Genomic DNA, 21,749 nt, shown 5'->3' on the forward strand with positions numbered 1-21,749 from the left:
GAACGCACCGTGGAATCCATATTCGAAGGAAGAATCCTATCCTCTTACGATCGTCTAATTATTCTGTAATTAATTCACGAGTGTCTGAATGGGGGGCTTAGGTCAAGTTATTCTATTTGAATTGAGTTGCACAATCAATTTTAGCACGCCCGCACACACCACACGTGACCAAAACTAAACCAAAAGTCAACAGATCCAAAACAATTAATATAGTGAGAAAATCCTAGCCGTAGAATATTTGCCTTTTATTGGTTGAATCATAACCATTGCTGTATTGGACGTTTAAAAGTGAAAATTGCCCATGGTCCTGTTTGCTAAGGCAAGAGCCAACCGATCCTATAATCCAACCTGATTTGGGAATGAATTCACAATTTAGTCGTTTTGATTTTAGTTAAGAAATCGCATGTGTACAATTTCTGAGCGCTAGAGTGTAACACGTCATACTTCGTCACATTATAAAATAACTCCCCTTATATAACTGTCCATTTTTATTGTCTAATAGCAGCCGCCTGATGATACATTCGACCTGAATTTTGGGGGAGCCGATTAGGTGTTACAGGTGTAACATGTTAGAGGGTGTTGCCCTGGCCGTGGGGCCACCTTGATATTTGTGTTGTATATCCACACCGTCCATCATTTTTTCCAGATCATTTAAAGACAGGTTCCAAAATAATAAGTAGATCCAAATCTCAAGTGGACCACACCACAGGAAACAGTGCTATTGAACTCCCACCGTTAAAACTTTCTAAGGCCAACTGTAATGTTTATTAGCCATCTGACCCTCTTGATAAGTTCATACATACCTGAATACGAAGGAAAAACACAAATATAAGCTCAATCCAAAACTTTTAAATCCCATGAAAAGCTTTTAATAGTCAACCATCCGTCTTTCCTATGATATGGTCCACTTAAGATGTGGATCTGCTTCATTTTTCATCCACGCTCTAAAACGAGCTGGCAAAACGGATGAATGGTATGGATATAGAACACAAACATCAAGGTGGGCCCCACGGTCAGAAAAAACACCCAATAACGTGTTGTCCGGGTAACACCTAAGCAACTCCCGAATTAGAAATTTTGGTACAACGACACCATAAGCAATGGACCGGTTTCGATGAGCCCTTCAACCTCACGCACGTACGTCAAGTCCATACGCGTGAAGTGGTCGAAATTATCATTCTTAGAAAACAATAAGTACGCGTATCATGACTTTGATGTGTGATGGTCCGATGTTCTTTCACAAAATAACTGGAGGTTTGATATAAACGCTCGCCTGTGTATGCTCGCCCAATCTACTCTGCCCTTTTTCCCTACCTTGTGATGATCCATAACGTTCAAGTAGATTTTTATATCTTAGATTCGCCATATGAAAATATTTCCATTCATTAGAGATTAAATCGTTCAAATAAAATGAACTTTAAAGAACGGTTTATAAAGGAAGTTGGTAGGACGCTTACGGATGGATGATAAAGATATCAGAATCAAGTGAGTTTGTTTTTTAATATGAACATGTGGTAGGAGAAATTTCAGATGAACGGTCTAGAATATTAAGTAGATGGGGCAGAAGAGCAAGTTTGCGAAGATGCGAGCTTGCACGTACCACACTTCCGACTCGGAACTGTTACGATCTGATGACGAGACCGAAACGAAGCATTCCGCGTTATGATATATACGTCTCTCTCTCTCTCTCTCTCTCTCTCCCCCTCTCTCTCTCTCATGGCCTCTTGCTTGGAAACCGCTTCCCTTGTCTACAAAAACTGCCTTGAAAAGCCATTCTTCTCTCATTCCCTCTAATAAAAAACCGTCTAGCTCTTAAAAAACACAAAATGGCGTTTCCTTCTGTTTTCTTACTCTTCATTTTCTCCCTTTCTCTCTGCAACCGAGTCGACTCGGAGCCGACTGAGGACAAACAGGCTCTTCTGTCATTCCTCAACCAGACACCCCACGAGAACCGTCTGCAATGGAACTCATCTGACTCCGCCTGCAACTGGGTCGGCGTGTTTTGCGACTTGAATCGCTCATTCGTCTATTCTCTACGTCTCCCCGGCATCGGCCTCGTGGGTCAGATTCCGGCCGGCACACTAGGCCGGCTCACCCAGCTCCGCGTCCTCAGCCTCCGTTCCAATCGCCTCTCAGGCCCCCTTCCAGCTGACTTCTCTGGTCTCAAGCTTCTTCGCAACCTCTACCTTCAGAACAATGTCTTCTCCGGCGAATTCCCTCCGAGTCTGACAGGGTTAACCCGTCTGAACAGGTTGGACCTCTCCTTCAACAACTTCACCGGAAAAATACCCTCTTCCGTGAGCAATCTGACCAGACTCGCCCGCCTCTTCTTACAAAACAACAGCTTCTCCGGCAATCTCCCTTCCATCAATCTCACGAGCTTACAACAATTCAATGTCTCAAATAACAATCTCAGTGGTTCAATTCCGATAACCCTTCAACGATTCGACAAGTCGTCGTTCGCTGGAAACATTAATCTCTGTGGCAGGCCATTGATTCCCTGCAACCCATCACCCCCACCGCCAGCTCCGTCTCCAGCTTCGAATCCCCCACAAAACCCAAATCAGAAATCCTCCAAAAAGCTCTCGAAAGCGGCGATCATCGCAATATCGGCCTCTGCGGGCGGAGTGGCAATTCTTCTTCTTTTGGGTCTTATTCTCTTCCTCTGTTTTAGGCGGCATTGGCGTCGGCAACGGCCTGCAAAACCTCCAAAGGAGATTGCTGAAAGATCAGCAGCAGGGGTGGTGCCGGACACCGGCACTTCATCGTCGAAAGACGAGAGCGGGGTGAGTGGAGGATTGGCGGAGAGGAACAAACTAGTGTTTTTCGATGGTGGGACTCGTAGCTTTGATCTGGAGGATCTGTTGCGGGCGTCGGCCGAGGTTTTAGGGAAAGGGAGTATGGGAACTTCGTATAAGGCGGTTTTGGAGGAAGGGACGATGGTTGTTGTGAAGAGATTGAAGGAGGTTATTGCTGGGAAGAGGGAATTTGAATTGCAGATGGAAATGTTGGGGAAGGTGCATCACGAGAATTTGGTGCAGCTGAGAGCATTTTACTTTTCCAAGGACGAGAAGTTGCTGGTTTTCGATTTCATGGAAGTAGGAAGCTTGTCTTCTCTTCTACATGGTATGTTTGAATTCGATTCTTGTGTTGAACTCTCTCTTTCTCTCTCTCTGTTTCTGGTTTGAAGTTGCAGTCATGGAAATTCCGTTTTTTTAAAAAAAAAAATTAAAAATAATGGCCGTTTTCAGTGATGAAATTAGATACATTTACGCGTTTTCAATCAGAGAGAGGCAGTTTTTCAACATCCTACCTGTAGATTCCGTACGTGTGGGGCCCAATGGGAGTGATCGAGGCCCCGAAAATCTTGCGATTGGAAGATCCTGTCCTTTCCATCTTTGGACGGTAAAGTTTTAGGAATTTCCAGTTTCTTGTAGATTTTTGGGCCATGGTGGTGGAGCCCACCTAACCAGTAGGTTCATATGTAACTCGAAAGAACTAATCCATACCGTTGAAAAATTCTTTTCAACGGTACATATTCAAGTGTACACACTCCAGTGTGTGGCCCACATAAGATAGACGGTTTCTTTCATCAATCTGTCTCTACCTTCCAGGTCCCATATGGCCCTTAGGAGCTCCCACTATACCCTGATTTTTCCATCTTTCTACTAAAAATATAAAACTACCCTTTGAAAGCAGTTTTGTCTGCCTTGACATTGTCTTAAAGGGCTAACGCCTTTGCGTTACACTTCCACATCGGATTCCTCTTTGAATAGGATGGAAACCTATTCCGAAAATGACACTCGGCCGAGTATGAAAGCCAGCCTTTGTTTTTAGGTTCGAGGACACTTCAATCGATCTATCTGGACCGTCCATTCACTCCAACCTACTTTTGAGGGATCACCACTTAAAAAATCATACCAAGTGAATGGCCCTAGGTCTCCTTAACAGGATGCTCAAGCAATCGAAGGCAGGATTACTGAATGGATGATTCTGGACATTGAATTTTTATATACACTGGAACTAAATCAATGGTCCTGATTAATTGATCGGACTCCGTTCGTTTCCAAGTCCAATTGTGCCCAACCATGCCATTGGCTGAGGATTGAAGAAGTGCTTTCTCGTTATCCATTTGGTGTTTTCCTCCTAAGTGGTGTACAGTATGCTCGAGCTTTCAGTTGTGCAAGCGGGGGCTAATGTTCGACTGATCCGGACCGTTGGATTGATAAAACCCACTTCCAATGGGTCCTAGACTAAAAGTTGCATTGATTGGAAATTCTTACCTACCAATTCAGACCGTTGTTATACGTCTCTGTTCCGGGTCCTAATTGAAAGGTTGGGATTATTTCATTGGCTAGAGTTATAGTATATGATCACTGGGTCCCATCAGACCAACGATCTGGATCAGTAACTCATGGTGGTCCCTACTTGTTGAGCTATATATCCTCTTGTAGAGGATTGCATTCTTTCTCAATTTTTTTTTGGGAAAAAGTAGGGCGGGCTGTCAACGGACAACGTAGTCTCGAAGTGCCTTCGGGCTTGGCTTGTATTGGGCCGGGTTTGAGAGGTCTATTAGGCTCGACACTCGAGCTCCAGCTAATTGGGCCGAATCGGGCTTAGCGTCCAAATGCCAATAAACCCGGCCCGTCTTGATAGGCCTTTTTAAGCCTAGTATCATTTTTTTTTCTTTTTTCTTTCTCTCACTCATTTGGCACACCAAAGTATCACTATTCACAGAGATACTCAGGGCTCGGGCTTGGGCGGACTCGCGTCGAGCTTTGTGTAAATGTCCCGGGCCGAATCGGGCTGGATATTTCAGCCCGTCACGGGCTAGGCTGAATGTCCGGCGGGCTTAGACAGAAGTCGGCCCATTAGAGCCCTAGTAAAAAGTGTTCCGTTTCCCTTTCTACCTGTCCACAAGTCTTCCCGCGTCATTTCTAAAATACGCGTGGGGCGGATCTCTGCTTTTGTCCGCACACGCCGGACCACTTAGCGGGGCCCCGCTACTTTGAACCTGATCCACTGATGATTTTGAAATTTCAATTTCCCTACAGGCAGCAAGGGCGCTGGCCGTACACCCCTTGACTGGGCCCACAGGCTAAAGATCGCCATCGCGGCAGGCCAGGGCCTGGCCCACCTCCACGTATCGAGGAAGATGGTGCACGGTAACCTCAAGTCCTCCAACATCCTCCTCGCCCCAGGTCTGCAATCCGCCCGGCTCTCAGACTACGGCCTTCACACCCTCTGTGGCACCCCCACGCCTCCCAACCGCGTTCCAGGCTATCGTGCGCCGGAGCTCGTCGACACCCGCAAGTCCACCTTCAAGTCCGACGTCTACAGCTTCGGCGTCCTGCTGCTGGAGCTTCTGACTGGGAAGGCCCCCACGCTCGCCATAATCGGGGAGGATGGGTTCGATCTGCCGCGATGGGTTCAGTCGGTGGTCCGCGAGGAATGGACGGCCGAGGTTTTTGATGTGGAGCTTGTGCGGGAGGGGCCGTTGGTGGAGGAGGAGATGGTGCAGGCTCTCCAGATTGCGTTGACCTGCACGTCCACCGTACCGGATCAAAGACCTGCTATCCAGGAGGTGGTGCGCAGGATAGAGGAAATCAGCCACGTGGAAGCTGATGTGGGGAAGGATAAGTCGACGACCGAGCATCCGTCGGAAGGATCCGAATCTCACGCGCGGCCACAAACGGAGTCGAGTACAGTCTAGAAGGGGACGGAAGATTGAGGTGGCTGTCGATAAATTGCGCTGGGGTGCGTACCGTACGGCAGCTAGGGTTTCATTTTTTTAATTTAATAGATTTGGATTGTTTGGATGGAAGATCCATGATTTAGTTTGTTGGATTCAGTTGTCCCTTTTCCAGTTTCCTATTGTATTTCGCTCGGGACAGAGGCATTCTTGGACAGTCCATCAGTCTATCTGGATCAGACATGGTCACCGTTAAAAACAAAACAAAAGGAAAAAAAAATCATACGATGTTTCTAACAATCTGTCTTATCAACGGCGTTAAAGTGGACGGACACGATTATTTTAGAAATAAAGCGGATTGTGTATTGCCTATGATTCTAGGTAATCCTTTTAATCAGGCAATCTAACCATCAGACTCCATAGCATGGAAAATGAGCGGTTGTAGAAAGAATTGCTAACTTTTGTATGGATGGGATTTAGTGCATTGTTTGCTTGCTGGCGCAACGAGTTTGGGCTGGGCCTAATTGACGATTTCAGTTGATTTATAGGTTCATGTGTCTGTCCCAACGCCAAATGATGAATGGACGGTCCTGATTGATATATGAACCCCCATCACGTGCTAGGAAGTTCATAGCGTGGCCATGAAAAGGGCTGAAAGTTGGTTGGGTTGGGTTGAGATGGGTCCGGTCGGTCCGGTTGGTGCTCAACCCTAGCCCAACCTAAGGTTCCTGTACCTAGAACCTAATCCAACTGAACTTTGGTTGGAAATTCTTAACCCAAGCGGGCTCGGTCAGGTTAGTCGGGTTGGTCGGGTCGATACACTAATATTTTTATTATTATATTAGTTTATTATATTTCAATACACATTTATTTTTTATATATGATTTTATTAATCATATAGATAATTTCATTTTTTCTAAACAAACAAGCTAAAATATAGGACAATTATTCCTTTAAAAGTCATGTTATGTGGCACACAATCTATTTAGAATAGAGAGACCTAGCTCATCTTATTAGCTTGAGTCATCGAAAATGATGTGAACGAATGAAACTTGATAGCACTAGAATTTCTTATGCCTTCAACACAAATGATCTACACTCAATTATAATTTATAAGTAACTTACGTATTAATCGGGTTTGAATTGGGTCGGGCAACCCAAGACCTCAACTTGAGCTTGACCCAATTTTTATTGCGTTGGTGTCTATATAGCCCAAGCCTAAGACCGGACTTGATACATCTTACCTAAACCTAACCCAATGTCGGGTCGGTCACGGTCACGGGTCGGTCTAGTTGAACCCGCCCAACTTTCAACCCTAGCCATGATACATTCATCGAACGAGTAAAAAGGACCAAAAAAAAAAAAAAAAAAGGGTTGAACCAGGGTCCCAAGGTTGTGTGGATCCAACGCTTCACATTGAGTGTGACTGTCAGTATCATGATTGGCCGGCTAACTGGTGGCCCACCATGCGTACGTAGCAAAACAAAAGTGACTGGCTACCAAACAAGTTGGTGAAATAATTTAGAGCGCATGGCCTGGGCAATGGGGACGGAATTGTCCATTTGTCCGTGACCAGCGGCTACAGCAATCCCATTGAATACGCGCTGGAGTAGGAAAAAGCTGTATGTGTATTTGTCAAGATAGCAGGTTAAAAAGTAAAGGACATTTCTGTCCATTTCACTCCAGTTCCTTCTCCAGAGCACATGCATATTACTTTTTATTAGAAAATGTCAGGAGTTTATGTTGTTACCACTCACCAGCATTTCACATCCAAGTATTTATAAGATATTTGATAAGCCAGTAGATGAGTGGTGTGACAATGAGCCAGATGGCTTGACTCAACCTGGCTTTGAAGTGGACTTGGACCCATTGTATTGGTTAAGTGCAATGCATTGGGTAGCCCTCCCAACCCAACAAGCCCATTGGGCTGGCTTGGACCTACTAGCTTGCATGCATGGCTTAATACAAGCTAACACAGCCTAGCCCCATGTTCAACTCTATACTTTATATGTACTGTATTATGTCCAATGAATATGTGGTATTCTAATCCTTACACAACGATCTTACATTGAATGCATAACAATTTTTTTTTTTTAATTTTTTGGTTCGTTTAAAATGATTACTACTTTGTGCATGTGTGGCCCATTTAATAAGTAGGTAAATTAGGAAAATTCAAAGAGTAAATGAGGATTTTATCAATTTTTGGGTTAAGTCAAGTTGGAGTGGGTCGGGTATATGCCCAACCATTTTTTTTTATTTTTTTTGGGGTTTGGGGTTGGGGTTTGGGCTTGGGCCTAGCTATTATGTTAGTGTGAATACGGGCGCTCGTTGGTTCAACCCTCATTTTCCTGACACAGTCCATTGTGAGGAGAGAGGGAGGGAATTCACACACACGTTGAGTTGTTTTTATTTCCTTGGTGCAATACCTTTTCAAGGGCGAAAATGGGTATAATTGACCGTTCCTAGTCACCATTAGTTACATGTGTCCATGATCAGCTAGAGTCCACGAACCCGCCTTGGGAAAAAGGGGTAGTGAAACCCCTAACTTGAAAAAAGACTCCGGCGATTGGCATGCAACTACAAAGTTCTAAGTAAGAGTCTCAGTTACAGAAGAGTAAGGGGTTAGGTACCCGCTCCTGCTCACACTCTATGCAGTCTTTACTTTGAGGGATATGTAACTTTGAAGGAAATTTTAGATTTGTAATGTAACACCCTGAACTTTTCAATACAAAGCATTGAAAGTTCTCGAGTGTTACCATGAAATTTAACGTAATATATATGTTTGTACAATACCAATCCAACTACCCTAACCTTACATCCTTTCCCTGACACAAATATAACCGTTGCAAATAATCTTCATTTATAGATCAAATCATCTGACCGTTGATTTTAAGACAAGATCATCCATCGAGTGATTCAACATATGTACCTTCCCTTAAATAAATCAACGAATAACTCTTTACCCATAATGATTCAGATATAAATTCATTTGTAAGAAACGTTTAGGAAACCTCATGCAGCCATGTAGAACCATTAAATTTCACAAAACTCTTAAATCAACAATAATTACGAAAATGTCATTAACCTGGACCCCTAAAGTCTAAATCACATGTTTCCAACGATCTGTCTAATGTGAAATTTACACCATGACTATGTATCATAAATTAAATATACGCATCAAAATTCAGCCCTTAGATCGTTATAAAAGTGTAAGACCCATATCCTAGTCCGTACTGTTCCATCGAGTCCCGCGATCCTTCCTGTCGAATTTCGACAACCTGTGACGTATAATCGACGTTGCGATCGACCCTAAGTCGTATGTTGTAGATTTGAGTCGGTTTAATTCGAGACTTGTACCTTTGCGACCGCACCGTCGTCGTGGTTCTAACGCCGCGTCTCTTGTACCGATCCGATACCCTGGCAGGAAGATGTGAGCCGGCGTTTATTTCGAAGAAAACGCCGCGCGTTTGCAATCCCAAGAGAATCTCTTCAATGTGTCAAATCAATCCCATCAATCAATCACATCCATCACCTCATGTCAAGTACACATCACCTTTCTCCACAAGTAAAGCAACCCATGCTTTTTCCCACCAAAGTCAAACCACCTCTCACTTCACCCATCCCTCACCTCACATCACTCACCCATCACACCCATCACCTCTCCTTATCTCCCTCTCTCTCTCTTTCTCTTTTCTCACACCAATTCCAAGCAACCCATAAGCCTCACACGTCCACATTTTTCCAAGGAGAGAAAAAGAGAAGTGAGTAGTGTGGCCCACTTTCCATCCCAAAATCTTCCATCTTAGCCCTTGAATCTTCATCTCCCACCATCAAAGTGAAGCACAAGGAGGTCGGCTTTCCATCGGACCAAGAAGATCGGACGGTGGGTGCCTTATAGGATAGGTTTTTCATGTTTTGATGATGGACCAAGTGAGGCCTACCGATCAATGGTATGGATCTCACTTGGGACCTTAAGATGTGGTCGATGGCCCACCTTGATCTTCATGATCATTCCGTGATGGGGCCATTCTCTATGAACCCCATCATGATGTTTATTTTCTAGCTTGTAAAGGGTCATCTAGACCTTTCATTTTGGTGGAGAAGGGATCTCCACCGTTGATCCTTGATTTGGTGGGCCCACATGCAATGGGACCCACTCGATGTATGATTACTTGTAAGGGAGGGCTCATAGTGGCGGAGCCCTCCATCATGCGTGTCCCATTTCTCTCTCTATCTCTCTCTCTCCCTCTCTTTTATTTATTTATTTATTTATCTTTGTGTGTGATGGGGTGGCCATGTGACCCACTTGGATGGGCCCCACCTTAATGTATGTTTTATCCTTACCATTCATCCATTTGGTGGCCCACAGGAGCAAGGCCCACCTTGTGCATGTACTATGCATAGGCCGTCCCTGTCCAGGGACGTCCCTGGACTGAAATGAAAACACAAATATTGCTTGGTTCACAAGCTTTTGGGGTGGGTTACTGGTCTATACCCCACCTTGATATATGTGGTCAATCCACGCCGTCCATTCCATGCCTTAAATCATTTCAGGCGTTGAGCTGAAAAATGGGCTCAATCCGATGTCCTAGCGGGCCTTAGCATAACAAACGGTATTTTCTACTGTTGAATTCCGCCCTGATGTTTTTGTACCCCAAACCATATCCAATATTGGACTTGATGGACTTGTTACAGGATACAGAGTCCAATGGCTGGGATGGATTTTGTTGATGCGGGCCCTACCACCGAAAAACCACACAAAAATGTGATTTTAAAAAAAAATAAAAATATATATATAAGGGCAGCAGCTTTCGCTGCTGCCGCTGACAGCGCCAGAGGCGCAGGCGCTGCCTGCGCGTGTAGGCGGGCGTCCGTGCAAGGACCCACGGCCCCTCATGTGGGCCCCCCCAGGATGACCTCCGTAGAACCCCATTTTCGGATCCCGGCACCCATTCACCAGGTTCCGATCCTGGAATACTACAAGGAGGATTTCAAGTCATCAGTCTGATTCATAATGAGCATAACAAAAGCATAACCCACAAACAATAACCACAAGAACACCACCACAAAATCCACTAAGATCAAAAACTTTTGAGTACAATGCGATAGAAAAGGAAAATACAATGTGATAAAAGAAACAAAACTCCAGAAGCTCGTCTGCACGGTCCAACTACGGCGAGACTATGGCTGCGACTGCGTCCTGGCGTCACCTGCACGCATCAATCGTGCATAAGCTTATAGAAAGCTTAGAGGGTGGTGCAAGTGTGTGCGCAATATAAACGTGCTCAAAATGCAAGGTCAGAGTGATGCGGAAACATGATAGTGAGCACATGAATGCAATCAGCCGTACCAAGGCTATGCGGTGCAAGATATGAATGCTATCGGCCATAATACGGCCATGCGATGCAAGATGCAACTCAAGCATGCCAATCCTCATCATGTATCGGTACAGTTCTCTGATAATCACCGCGGTTCAATACACTCCAAATGGCACTGCCGCTCTCCTAGCCGCACAATCCAAATGAGCGTAAGAAACCTCACTATCCGCCCGACCAATAGTCCGCCAATACCTATCCGACGTCGATAGCGGACCCATTCGCGAGTGGTCAAACTCGGCCTAGTATTGCCCCTACCCTCGGGAGTAAGGCCACACTCCTTTCCAACCGACCACGACACGGTGGGAGACGCGGCCTCCCGGTATTCGGCCCTCATGCGCTCGTATATCCACTCGGTCTCGACGTTGGAGTCATCCTCCTGGTACCATCGGGTTTAGGGATTTTCACCGGGGACATCTATGGTGCCCGTATGCTTAAACCAAATATTTCCTGTGATCCAATCCGCCATCCACGATGTATCTCTGGAGGCATCCCCGATGTCGCTAGGGCATACAAGAATTACAATCACACAATGCAAGTGCATGAATCATACTATCACTCATGCACCCTGTAGATACCATGCACTTATATGAGGCAACTCCGCCTATCGGGGAGCCCATAAACGTCTATCCAAAGGTTTATGCTATGATCGGTCATTCCTCACATCGGCATACATATGGTGCGAATGATCATGAATCATGCATCTATACTAAACATGTAATAAGAGATGGGTCCTAGGTATAATGGAGATGGGCCTAGACGGCCTACTTACCACAAGTTTGGGCCTATCAGTGGGCCTTAGGGAGAGCTATAATGCGGACATTTAACCAACATTATCAATGTGGACGTCAAACCAACATCGCTCCCAACGAATGGCCTTCCATGAAGTACACATTGTAATGGGCCTTTTATACATCTAATTGGGCCTTGACCCAAGGACCCAAATACATCAAATGGGCTACCTAACATGAGCCCCATATCTATATCAAGGTGGGCCTCAATGGGCCTCATAATATGGGCCTAATACAAATGAAGGTGGGCCTCAACAAGGACCACTAATGCATGAAGATGGGCCTCCATAATGGGCCTTAAATTATCTCCACAATAGTTGGGCCGTTGGATGAAACACATACATTATGATGGAGCCCACACTAATAGAGGGTGCGGTTGACAATACTTACCTAAGTGGGGCCCACCAAAATGCTCATTTTCCACCCACTTAAGACCCAACATAATGTTTATTTTCCACCCAACTAAGGTCCAACACAATGTTTATTTTCTACCCCAATTGTTCATAAAATTACGTGGACCAAGGTAGGGCCCATTGTAATATTTATTTGTCACTCAACCGTTCAAAGGGTCTTATGGTACTGGGGTAGGGCCCACTGGACTGGGGAGCTGTGTACACAGCCAGGGAAGCCCATGGTAATGCATGTTTATAAATGTATATATATATATATATATATATATATATATTTATTATTATAATAACTATTATTATATTCACATGGACAGGGGGTCCACTGGGAGGTGGTCCCCAAATCCAGTCCACTCATTATGTGTGTCCCACTTGGCAGAGGGTACGGACCAAGTTTTAGTCGTATCCAAATTTCAGGTAGGCCCCACCAACAATTTTATATGTTTTAGGCATATATTCACCTGATTTTATTTTTTTTTTTGGATGGTGTGGCCCACTTGAGATCAGTATACGGTCGATTTTTAGGGACAGACCATAATCAAAGGGGACCCATCAAATGCTCGGTGTTGATGTCCGAAACACATCACGTGGGGCCCACAGCTGGAGCCGTGAGGCCCCAGCGACCGCCCCTCGTCGCTGCAGCAGCAGCAGCGCTGCTGGTTTTTATTAATATTATTTTTTTTTTTTATATTTTTTTTTGTTTTGGGGCCCACCGAGATGTGATTCACAATCCAGTCCACCCATTATGTGGGTCCCATATAAATGACGGTACAGACCAAGTTTCGGCAACATCTAAAACTCAGGTAGGCCCCACCAACGATTTTATATGTTTTAGACATGTCTTCACATGATTTCAAATGATGTGGCCCACCAGAGTTCCATATACAGCTGACTTTTGGCGTGAACGGATGAACCGTGGGGACCCACCAAATGCTCGGGGTTGATGATCGAAATTCATCACCGTGGGGGCCCACAGCTGGAGCCGTGAGGCCCCAGCGTCCGTCCGCCCGTCACTCAGCAGCAGCAGCGCTGCTGCTTTAAATTTTTTTTTTTTTTTTTTTGTTGTTTTGGGGCCCACAGAGATGTGATTCACAATCCAGCCCGCCCATTATGTGTATCCCACTGTTCTGAACCAGTTTCACCTGCATCCAAACTTCAGGTGAGTCCCACCGAGTACCTTTTTATGATCTGGCATGTCTTCACATGGTTTTAGATGGTATGACCCACCTGATGATCAGATCGCCTTAAAATTTTGGCTCAACGCCTAAAGAATACTGGAGAATAGATTGGACGGTGTGGATCACATACATACATCAAGGTGGGGCCTGTATGAGTGGCCACCACTCCTCTTGGCTAGCCCGAGAGCACAGCCCATCACAGCGTCCAGGGACGCTGGACGGCATGCATGAATACATTAATGTGGTGGGTCCCACGTAGATGTGGCCCACCAATACTTATACATAATATATATATATATATATTATATTATATTATATATATAATACATATTATATTATATATATTATATATATTATATAAAATATAACATATATTTACATATATAAAGCATTTGACCCACCTAAACGGTGGATGGTGTGGATCATCACCTACAATAAGATGGGCCGCACCGTCTAATGTAGATGGACGGGTAGATGTAACACATATTGGTGGGATCCACACCATCACAAAGGAAGAGAGAGAGAGAGAGATAGAAAGAGAGATATAAGGTGAGATAGAGGAACCCCGCCACTATGGGCCCTCTTGAATACATCACATACATCCAAATGGGTCCCACCAACAAGTGGGCCCTAAAATTTAAAATAATGACAATTCACCCACCTTATCTTCCTTCTTCTTGGTCCCTTAGACTCCAATGCCCCTCAGCTTCAACTTTGATGGAGGATGATGAACTCTTGATGGTGGGGATGAGAGATGGGAGGGTGTAGATGGATGATGGAAGGTGGACCACACTTGTGGTTTGGGAGAGAAGGCTTGGACGTTTGGGGCTTGGGGTTGCTTGGAGAGATATGAGAAAATGAGAGAGAAAATGAGAGGATGGGAGTGATATGAGGTGATGGAGTGATGGGTGTAATTAATGGGGCATGGGTTTGTTTGAAAAGTGAGTAAAGGAGGGATGGGTGAAGAGAGAGAGAGTTGACTTTGTGAAGAAAGAGGTATGGGTTGTTGTACTTGAGATAAGGTTGCATTTAATGATGATTGATGGGACTTATTGTGTAGAGATTCCCTCGAAATCCGCAACGCGCGGTGTTTCTTCGGAATAAACGCTGATCGGCATCTTCTTACCTGGGTATCGGTTCGGTGCGCAAGTCACGGCGTTGGAACCGCGGCGACGACGCGATCGTCAAGACATAAGTTTCAGATCGAGCCGACGTCGGTGCGCGGGACCTGGCTTAGGATCGTGCGCAAACACCGAATTCGGTGCGAAGGTTGCCGGAATTTGACCGGAAGGACCGCGGAAGCTAACAGAATGGTACGGATTAGGACACGGGTCTTACACACGGCCCCTCATGTGGGCCCCACCATGATGTATATTTTGTATCCACGCCGTCCATGAGGTGGACCACCCCTTGAGGTGGGTCCCCTCCAAAAATCAGTCAGATCCAGACCTCAGGCAGCCCACACCATAAGAAAACAGCGGTGATTGAACTCTACCATTGAAACCCTTTTATGGGCCACAGAAGTTTCGGATCAAGTTGAAATTCATTTTTTCCTCTTCTTCCAGGCCCGTGCGACCTTGTGAATGGGTTGGATGGAAGATAAACGTTATGGTGGGCCCCACATGGGACCCACAGAGATGTATGTGTTGCTGCCCACTGTCCAGACGGACGGTGGGGCCTACCTTGCTATATGTGTTCGTCCGCACCGTCCACCCTGGACGGTGGGACCCCCTGCTGTGCGCGTGTGTGTGCGCGCGTGTGTGTGCGTGTGTGCGTGCGTGTGGTGTGTGTGTATATATATATATATCATAATATATATATATATATATATTTATATTTATATATATATATATATTATATTATACATGTTATATTGTATATATTATATAATATATATTTGTTGGTGGGCCTTAGGGATTTTAATGGTGGAAATCATCATCACCACTTGTATTTTGGTGTGGCCCACCTTGGTATACATGTAAGGCCCATGTGATGGGGCCCATTCAATGTATTTGAGGCCCATGTTACAAGGCCCATTGTGATGCATTCAAAGGCCCATGGGTTATAGCCCATTGCAATGTACATAAGGCCCGTTGGTAAGGCCCATTAATGTGGCTCAATTGATGAATGTAAAGCCCATGTGATTAGGCCCATTCTGATATATTCTAAGGCACATGGGTTATAGCCCATTGCAATGTACATAAGGCCCGTTGGTAAGGCCCATTAATGTGGCTCATTTGATGAATGTAAGGCCCATGTGATACGGCCCATTTGATGTACCTAAGGCCCATGGATCGAGGCCCAACGGGTTGTCCTTAGGGTCCATTGCAATGCATGATTTCTCCATGGTTTGTGGCAAGCTATGCCTTGGGAGCAATGTTGGTTTGACGTCCACATTGCAAGTATAATGTTGGTTAAATGTCCGCATTACGACTCTCCCTAGGGCCCATTGATAGGTCGTACTTGTGGTGTGTAGGCCTTCTAGGCCCATCTGCATTGTAGGGATAATTCATCACTTTATAACATGCTTAGTATAGCTCCATGATACATGCCCATACGCATCATATGTATGCTTGATATGAGGAATGTTTGATCATAGCATAAGTCGTTGGGCTGTGACATTTACGGGACTCCTTATGAGACGGAGTGCCCCCACATGAGTGCGTGGTACGCACAGGATTACTGCATGATTTGACGATGTGACTCATGCATTCCGCATATGTGTGACTTGATCACTGCATGCCCTAGCGACATCAGGGCCGTGGCCTCCACAGGCACATCGTGGATGGTCGTATCGGATACCGAAAATATTGGCTCTAGCATTGTGGGCACTTAGGATGTCCTTGGGTGAAAGTCCCAAAACCTTTTTGGTACCAGGAGATGCTCCAACGTCTAGACCGAGTGGATACACGAGCGCCCGAGTGCCGAATACCAGTAGGCCGCGTCTCCCACTGTTTCGTGGTCGGTTGGAAGGGGGTGTGGCCTTATCCGCTCAAGTGAGGGGGCTATAAGCTAGGCTGAGTTTGACCAGCTCACAAATGGGTCCTCTATCGATGAGTCGGGCCGATATTGGCATGCGGGTAGTGAGGCCTATTCCACTTGCTGGACTGTGCAGCTAGGGAGGAGGCAGTCTGTGTGGAGTGTATTAGACCCCGGTGATATCCAGAGAGGAACTGTACTGATATGTGTACTTGATGAGGACTGGCATGTTTGCTTTACATCTTGCATATGACATTTGGCTACATAGGCCTCGCATCGCATGGCCTTGGTATGGCCGATAGCATTCATGTCTTGCATCATATAGCTGGTACAGCTGATAGCATTCATGGACTTATCGCATATTTCCGCATTACTATGATACTGTACACTTGGCGCTGGCCTTGCTCACACACTTACACCACCCTCTAAGCTTTTGTAAGCTTATACACGACCGTTGTGTGCAGGTAGTGTTGGACAGCAGCAGCGTTGAGGCAGGAGTGCGCATCAGTTTATTTTGAAGCTTTTTGATCACACTGTATTTCCCTTTCTGCATTGTACTTAAAGTTTTTGATTTAGTGGATATGTGGTGATGTTGTTTTGTGACTTAGTTATGCTTGTGGTTATGCTCTATTACCAAAAAAAAATTCTACTGAAAATCTTCCTTGTAGGATCCCAGGATCGGAATCTGGCATGAGAGTGCCGGAATCCGAGAATGGGACACTACGGAGGCTGTCGGCACTAGATTCGGCGATCGAAATTTTGTTAGCCCGTTTTCCGAGTTTGGGACGTGACAAAAAATGACCTAATTGACAAATCAGCCTGTAACCATTGATTTTGGTGACAATTGAGTGAAGAAACCTTGTAGATAGTCGTAGTCAAATATTTTCCTTCATATGAAAGGAGTGGATTCACTTGCAAACATCACAAGTGGACCCCACTTGTAGTGCATGTGCACGGTACACATGCACTAGCGGTGCACTAAATGGAAAGTCAGGTTGGTTTGACCTAACAAATCTCCTCTTTTTCTTTAGATTTCCCACGAACAGCGGTTTTTAAAATAACCATCGTCCGCTGGGATGAGTGGTGGCCCACCATGATCGTTCCTCTAGAAGATCTGAACCAACCATCATGTTGGATCGATGGGCCCGACCAATCCCACATAGTTTCCACCAATCAAAACCCGACAATTCTCCCTATTTTTTTGCGGCGAGAGGCTTGAACGGACAACGTCCTTTGGGAGCCATGGTGGCCCACCATCATGATCATCTAAGATGATCTAAACCGTCCAATGTGTTCACGGGACGAGTCCAACCAAAACCTAATCCCTGTCACACCAAGCCAACCGAACAACCAAAACAGAATTACGCAGCAAAAGTTGTCCGCAAACGGTGCCAAGAAACTAACGCGGTTTCAAACTTCTCTGCGTAAGAAGTCTGGAAAAGATAATTTGGACCTGATTAGAAACGTCCAAACCTCCCTAAGGGAGATTCTGATCCCTCCCAAGCTGGCCAGAAAGGAAGAAAAGAAAGAAGGTCGTGTTGCTCGGTCGCAACGTGCGAAACCCGCTATATTAGCGTCCGGGATTTCCGACGCTAATTGTCCTCATGTTTAGATATTTCTACACAATCCTATACCTCATCCCAACCATCCAACATACACAAGCAGAAGTTCCGACCCCCTCCAAGAAACGATCTGATTCCTCCCATGTTGACAGAAAAGACCAAAAGGAAAGTCGCAAGCCGTTGTTCTGCTGCGCAAAAACGAAGGCTGCGTAAGGAAATTCATTCCGTTTTTCTTGGCTGCGCGACAGAGACCGTGTAAGGATTTCGCAAAAGAAGTGTAAGACTCATGCACTTATAAATTCCTCTCATGTAACACCCTGATTCTCATAACCCGAGGATGATCGCCCAAGTACGAGAATCCCGAGGATTACGTCATACTATGTAACTACCATTCATCTAATGTCTAACATATTTCATAACATCAAAATGTAACTACTATATAAACTGTTAAAAAGTGTTCAACATATGTGAGTGGAAATAAAGAAGCAAGCAAGATCCCACAGCAGTAGATTTTTAATTACGATTCTCAAACTAAGCAAAACAGAGGTAATGTCTGGAACATGAAAGTAAATATATCCGATGTTATCAGTTGAGCCCCAATAGCTCACTATTTCAGCAAATGGTTCCTCCTCTCCATACTCCTCCTCAGCTGCGCTAGGGGTATCATCATAGGCACCATCTTCCTCCATCATACCTGTATCTATTTGGTGCAACCGCACAATTGGGTGAGTGAAAACTCAGTTGGAAATTTCCCGCAAGGATTCATGCATATCATGTCATTCCAAAGTAGTTTAAACCACACATATTCAATCATGATGAGGATAATATAAACTTGAATGTAAATGTATAGATGTATGAATGTATGCTCAAGTTACAGATCTGGGGATGCACATCCAGTTGTCAAAATAAAAGGTCGCCCAAGGAGAACTAGCCACCTGAAAAAGTACACAAAGGTACGCCCAAGGAGAACTAGCTACCCGAAGAAGACCATAAATATAGATCGCCCATGGAGAACTAATCACTCGAAAAAGACCATGTAATATAGATCGTCCAAGGAGAATTAGTTACCCGAAAAAGTACACAAAGGTACGCCCAAGGAAAACTAACCACCCGAAAAAGACCATGTAAAGTAAGAGTGCCCAAAGTGGCACAAATGCACATGCTCTGGGAGTTTAACTGAAGTCGTAGGACTTGCAACAAATTAAACAGAGTGTGGCTTACATTGAGCACTCGGAAAAGCTCATATGTCATGCACCATGATACACATGTACACTTCATAAGAGTAACAAGAATGTTTTCATAAACGTGGTCAAAGCTCACAGTCTTTTAATAGGATATCAAACAATCAAGTGTGAATATAACATAAATACATTTACTTTATCTAGGTCCAAATGAAGGCCCATAAATAAGACTTTTCAAGCATACTAGATTTATAATAAACTTGTTGCACATCTTAAGAAAGGAGATATCCCACTCCTGGTGTTCATTGTACATCGTATGAGATAGGAGTATGGGTATCATGATTCTTTCCTCCACTAATAAAACCATGCACAAATTGAGAAATTGCTAGGATAGCATAAAGAATGCAATTCTAAATCATAACCACATGATTATTAATCATAGGTCTTGAGTGATAGAAGTTAATGAAATAACTCACGTTCACCGCATCCACATGAGAAACTAAAGAACCAAGTTATTATTTGTAATATTCAAATACTTCATTAAATTCGATTTGAAACTAATCCAGCATATAAAGGGAGTTAATGGAGCAAACTTTTCATGGAAACAAGATCTATTACCTCTTAGAACTACTAGTGGAAGTGTATATGTATGTAAACAATTTCAAATGTCGCATAATGAGTGTGGTACAATCCTTATAAAATGGATTAGAGTAACAAGATTTAAAGCATTTCTACATGATTATCAATGACAATTCAAGGTTAAAGGAAACAAGATTAATATTAGCACAATCATAAGGTATTTCCACATGTAAGCTTAAACTGTCTTAGGATTTAATGAAATTAGGAAGCCATGTGGGATATCCCTCACCTTGAGCGGACGTTCTTCTTGATTTAAATCTCGAGTTTATGAGTTCCTAATTCAAGGTAAATGAACATCAAATACCATTCAAGTTCATGCATGGACTATGGGTGATTTGAGATTTTCTTCACTTATTTGATTTGAAACCGATAGAAGGTAAGTATCCTTCTAGGATTTTGGTTGTAAGCAACCATGAATAAGGTGTTACAAGACTCTAGCGAGTCACAACTGAGTTAACTCGGTTGGACTTCTCAACTTTCAACTAGTTGGGTACGGCCTTAGGTAGTTTGCCTGTTTCAAAACCAGTTGAAGGAACGGTTGTTCCTTAAGGAGGGCTGTTGTAAGTGATACCTGGATAAGTCATTCCCGGGTTTTAGTGAGTCACTACTGAGTCAACTCAGTCTAGACACTGAGCATAGAGATGAGAGGGCGGTTGGGATCGTTTGCGATCAGTCCCTGGGTTAACTAACCCAGGGAATCAGTGATATCTCCAAGGGCCTTATTGGCCAGTTTCAAACGTGGCTTCTTGGAGATAACACGAGCTTGACTCGGTTGGGTATTTTTCGAGTTAACTTGTGAACAAGTTGAGTGCAGTATAATTACCAACTGTTGGAATTTACATGATAGTGAAGGAGATCGAGGCAAACCGGTAGAGTAGAGAAGGTTCAGACTAATTTTGCTACTCAGAATCCTATCCTACATTTTCGAGATTGGCTGAGTCAGTAAACAAATGACTCGCTAATGACTCGATTACAAAGAAAATGGACAGAATAGCAGTTGGTTACCTGCTATTGCTTGCGGATTGGAGAGATTCTATGAGCTGGTTGGATTTCTCTCCGACTCTCGATAGATGGACGCTGCTAGAGCTGTCCGATCGTGCTAGGATGGTCGAGTCAAGTTGTCACGCCCTAAATTTGGAAAACGGGCTCACAAAATTCTCGATCACCGAATCCGGTGCCGACAGCCTCCGTAGTACCCCATTCTCGGCTCCCAGTGCCCATACGCCAGATTCCGATCCTGGGATCTTACAAGGAGAATTTTCAGTATGAATTTTTAATTTTTTTTTGTAATGGAGCATAACCACGAGCATAACCAAGTCACAAAACAATAACACCACATATCCACTATATCAAAAACTTTAAGTACAATGCAAAAAAAGAAATACAAAGTGATCAAAAGGCTCCAAAATGATCAAATGCGCACTCCTGCCTCAACGCTACTGCTGTCCAACGACACCTGCACGCAACGGTCGTGTATAAGCTTACAAAAGCTTAGAGGGTGGTGTAAGTGTGTGCGCAAGGCAAGTGCCAAGTCTACAATATCAGAGTAATGCGGAAGTATGCGGTAAGTCCATGAATGCAATCAGCTGTACCAAAACGATGTGATGCAAGGCATGAATGCTATTGGCCATACCAAGGTCATGCGATGCGAGGCTTATGTAACCAAATGTCATATGCGAGATACAAAGCAAGCATGCCAATCCTCATCAAGTACACATATCAATACAGTTCCTCTCTGAATATCACCGGGGTCTAATACACTCCACACAGACTACCTCCTCCCTAGCTGCACAGTCGAGCAAGTGGAATAGACCTCACTATTCGCCTGACCAGTAGTCTATCAATACCTACCCGGCTCGTCGATAGCGGACTCATTTACGAGCTGGTCAAACTCAGCCTAGCTTATAGCCCCCTCACTCGGGCGGATAAGGCCACACCCCCTTCC

The 21,749-nt window shown here is 44.6% G+C and overlaps 1 protein-coding gene across 1 annotated transcript; it reads left to right on the top strand.

The window, feature by feature from the left end:
* The first annotated feature begins 1,713 nt into the window (after positions 1-1,713).
* On the top strand, positions 1,714-5,859 carry LOC131255393 (probable inactive receptor kinase At2g26730). The gene is made up of 2 exons (XM_058256098.1): positions 1,714-3,126; positions 5,055-5,859. Exons 1-2 carry the CDS (start codon positions 1,827-1,829, stop codon positions 5,711-5,713), a joined length of 1,959 nt encoding a protein of 652 aa, XP_058112081.1. The 5' UTR covers positions 1,714-1,826; the 3' UTR covers positions 5,714-5,859.
* Positions 5,860-21,749: the final 15,890 nt, after the last annotated feature.

Source organism: Magnolia sinica, chromosome 1 (genome assembly GCF_029962835.1).
Source record: "Magnolia sinica isolate HGM2019 chromosome 1, MsV1, whole genome shotgun sequence".
Classification (NCBI taxonomy): domain Eukaryota; kingdom Viridiplantae; phylum Streptophyta; class Magnoliopsida; order Magnoliales; family Magnoliaceae; genus Magnolia; species Magnolia sinica.

Coding starts and splice junctions, on each gene's coding strand:
- LOC131255393 (XM_058256098.1), top strand. CDS start 1,827: ATGGCGTTTCCTTCTGTTTTCTTACTCTTCATTTTCTCCCTTTCTCTC. Junction 3,127..5,054: donor CTTGTCTTCTCTTCTACATG/GTATGTTTGAAT, acceptor ATTTCCCTACAG/GCAGCAAGGGCGCTGGCCGT.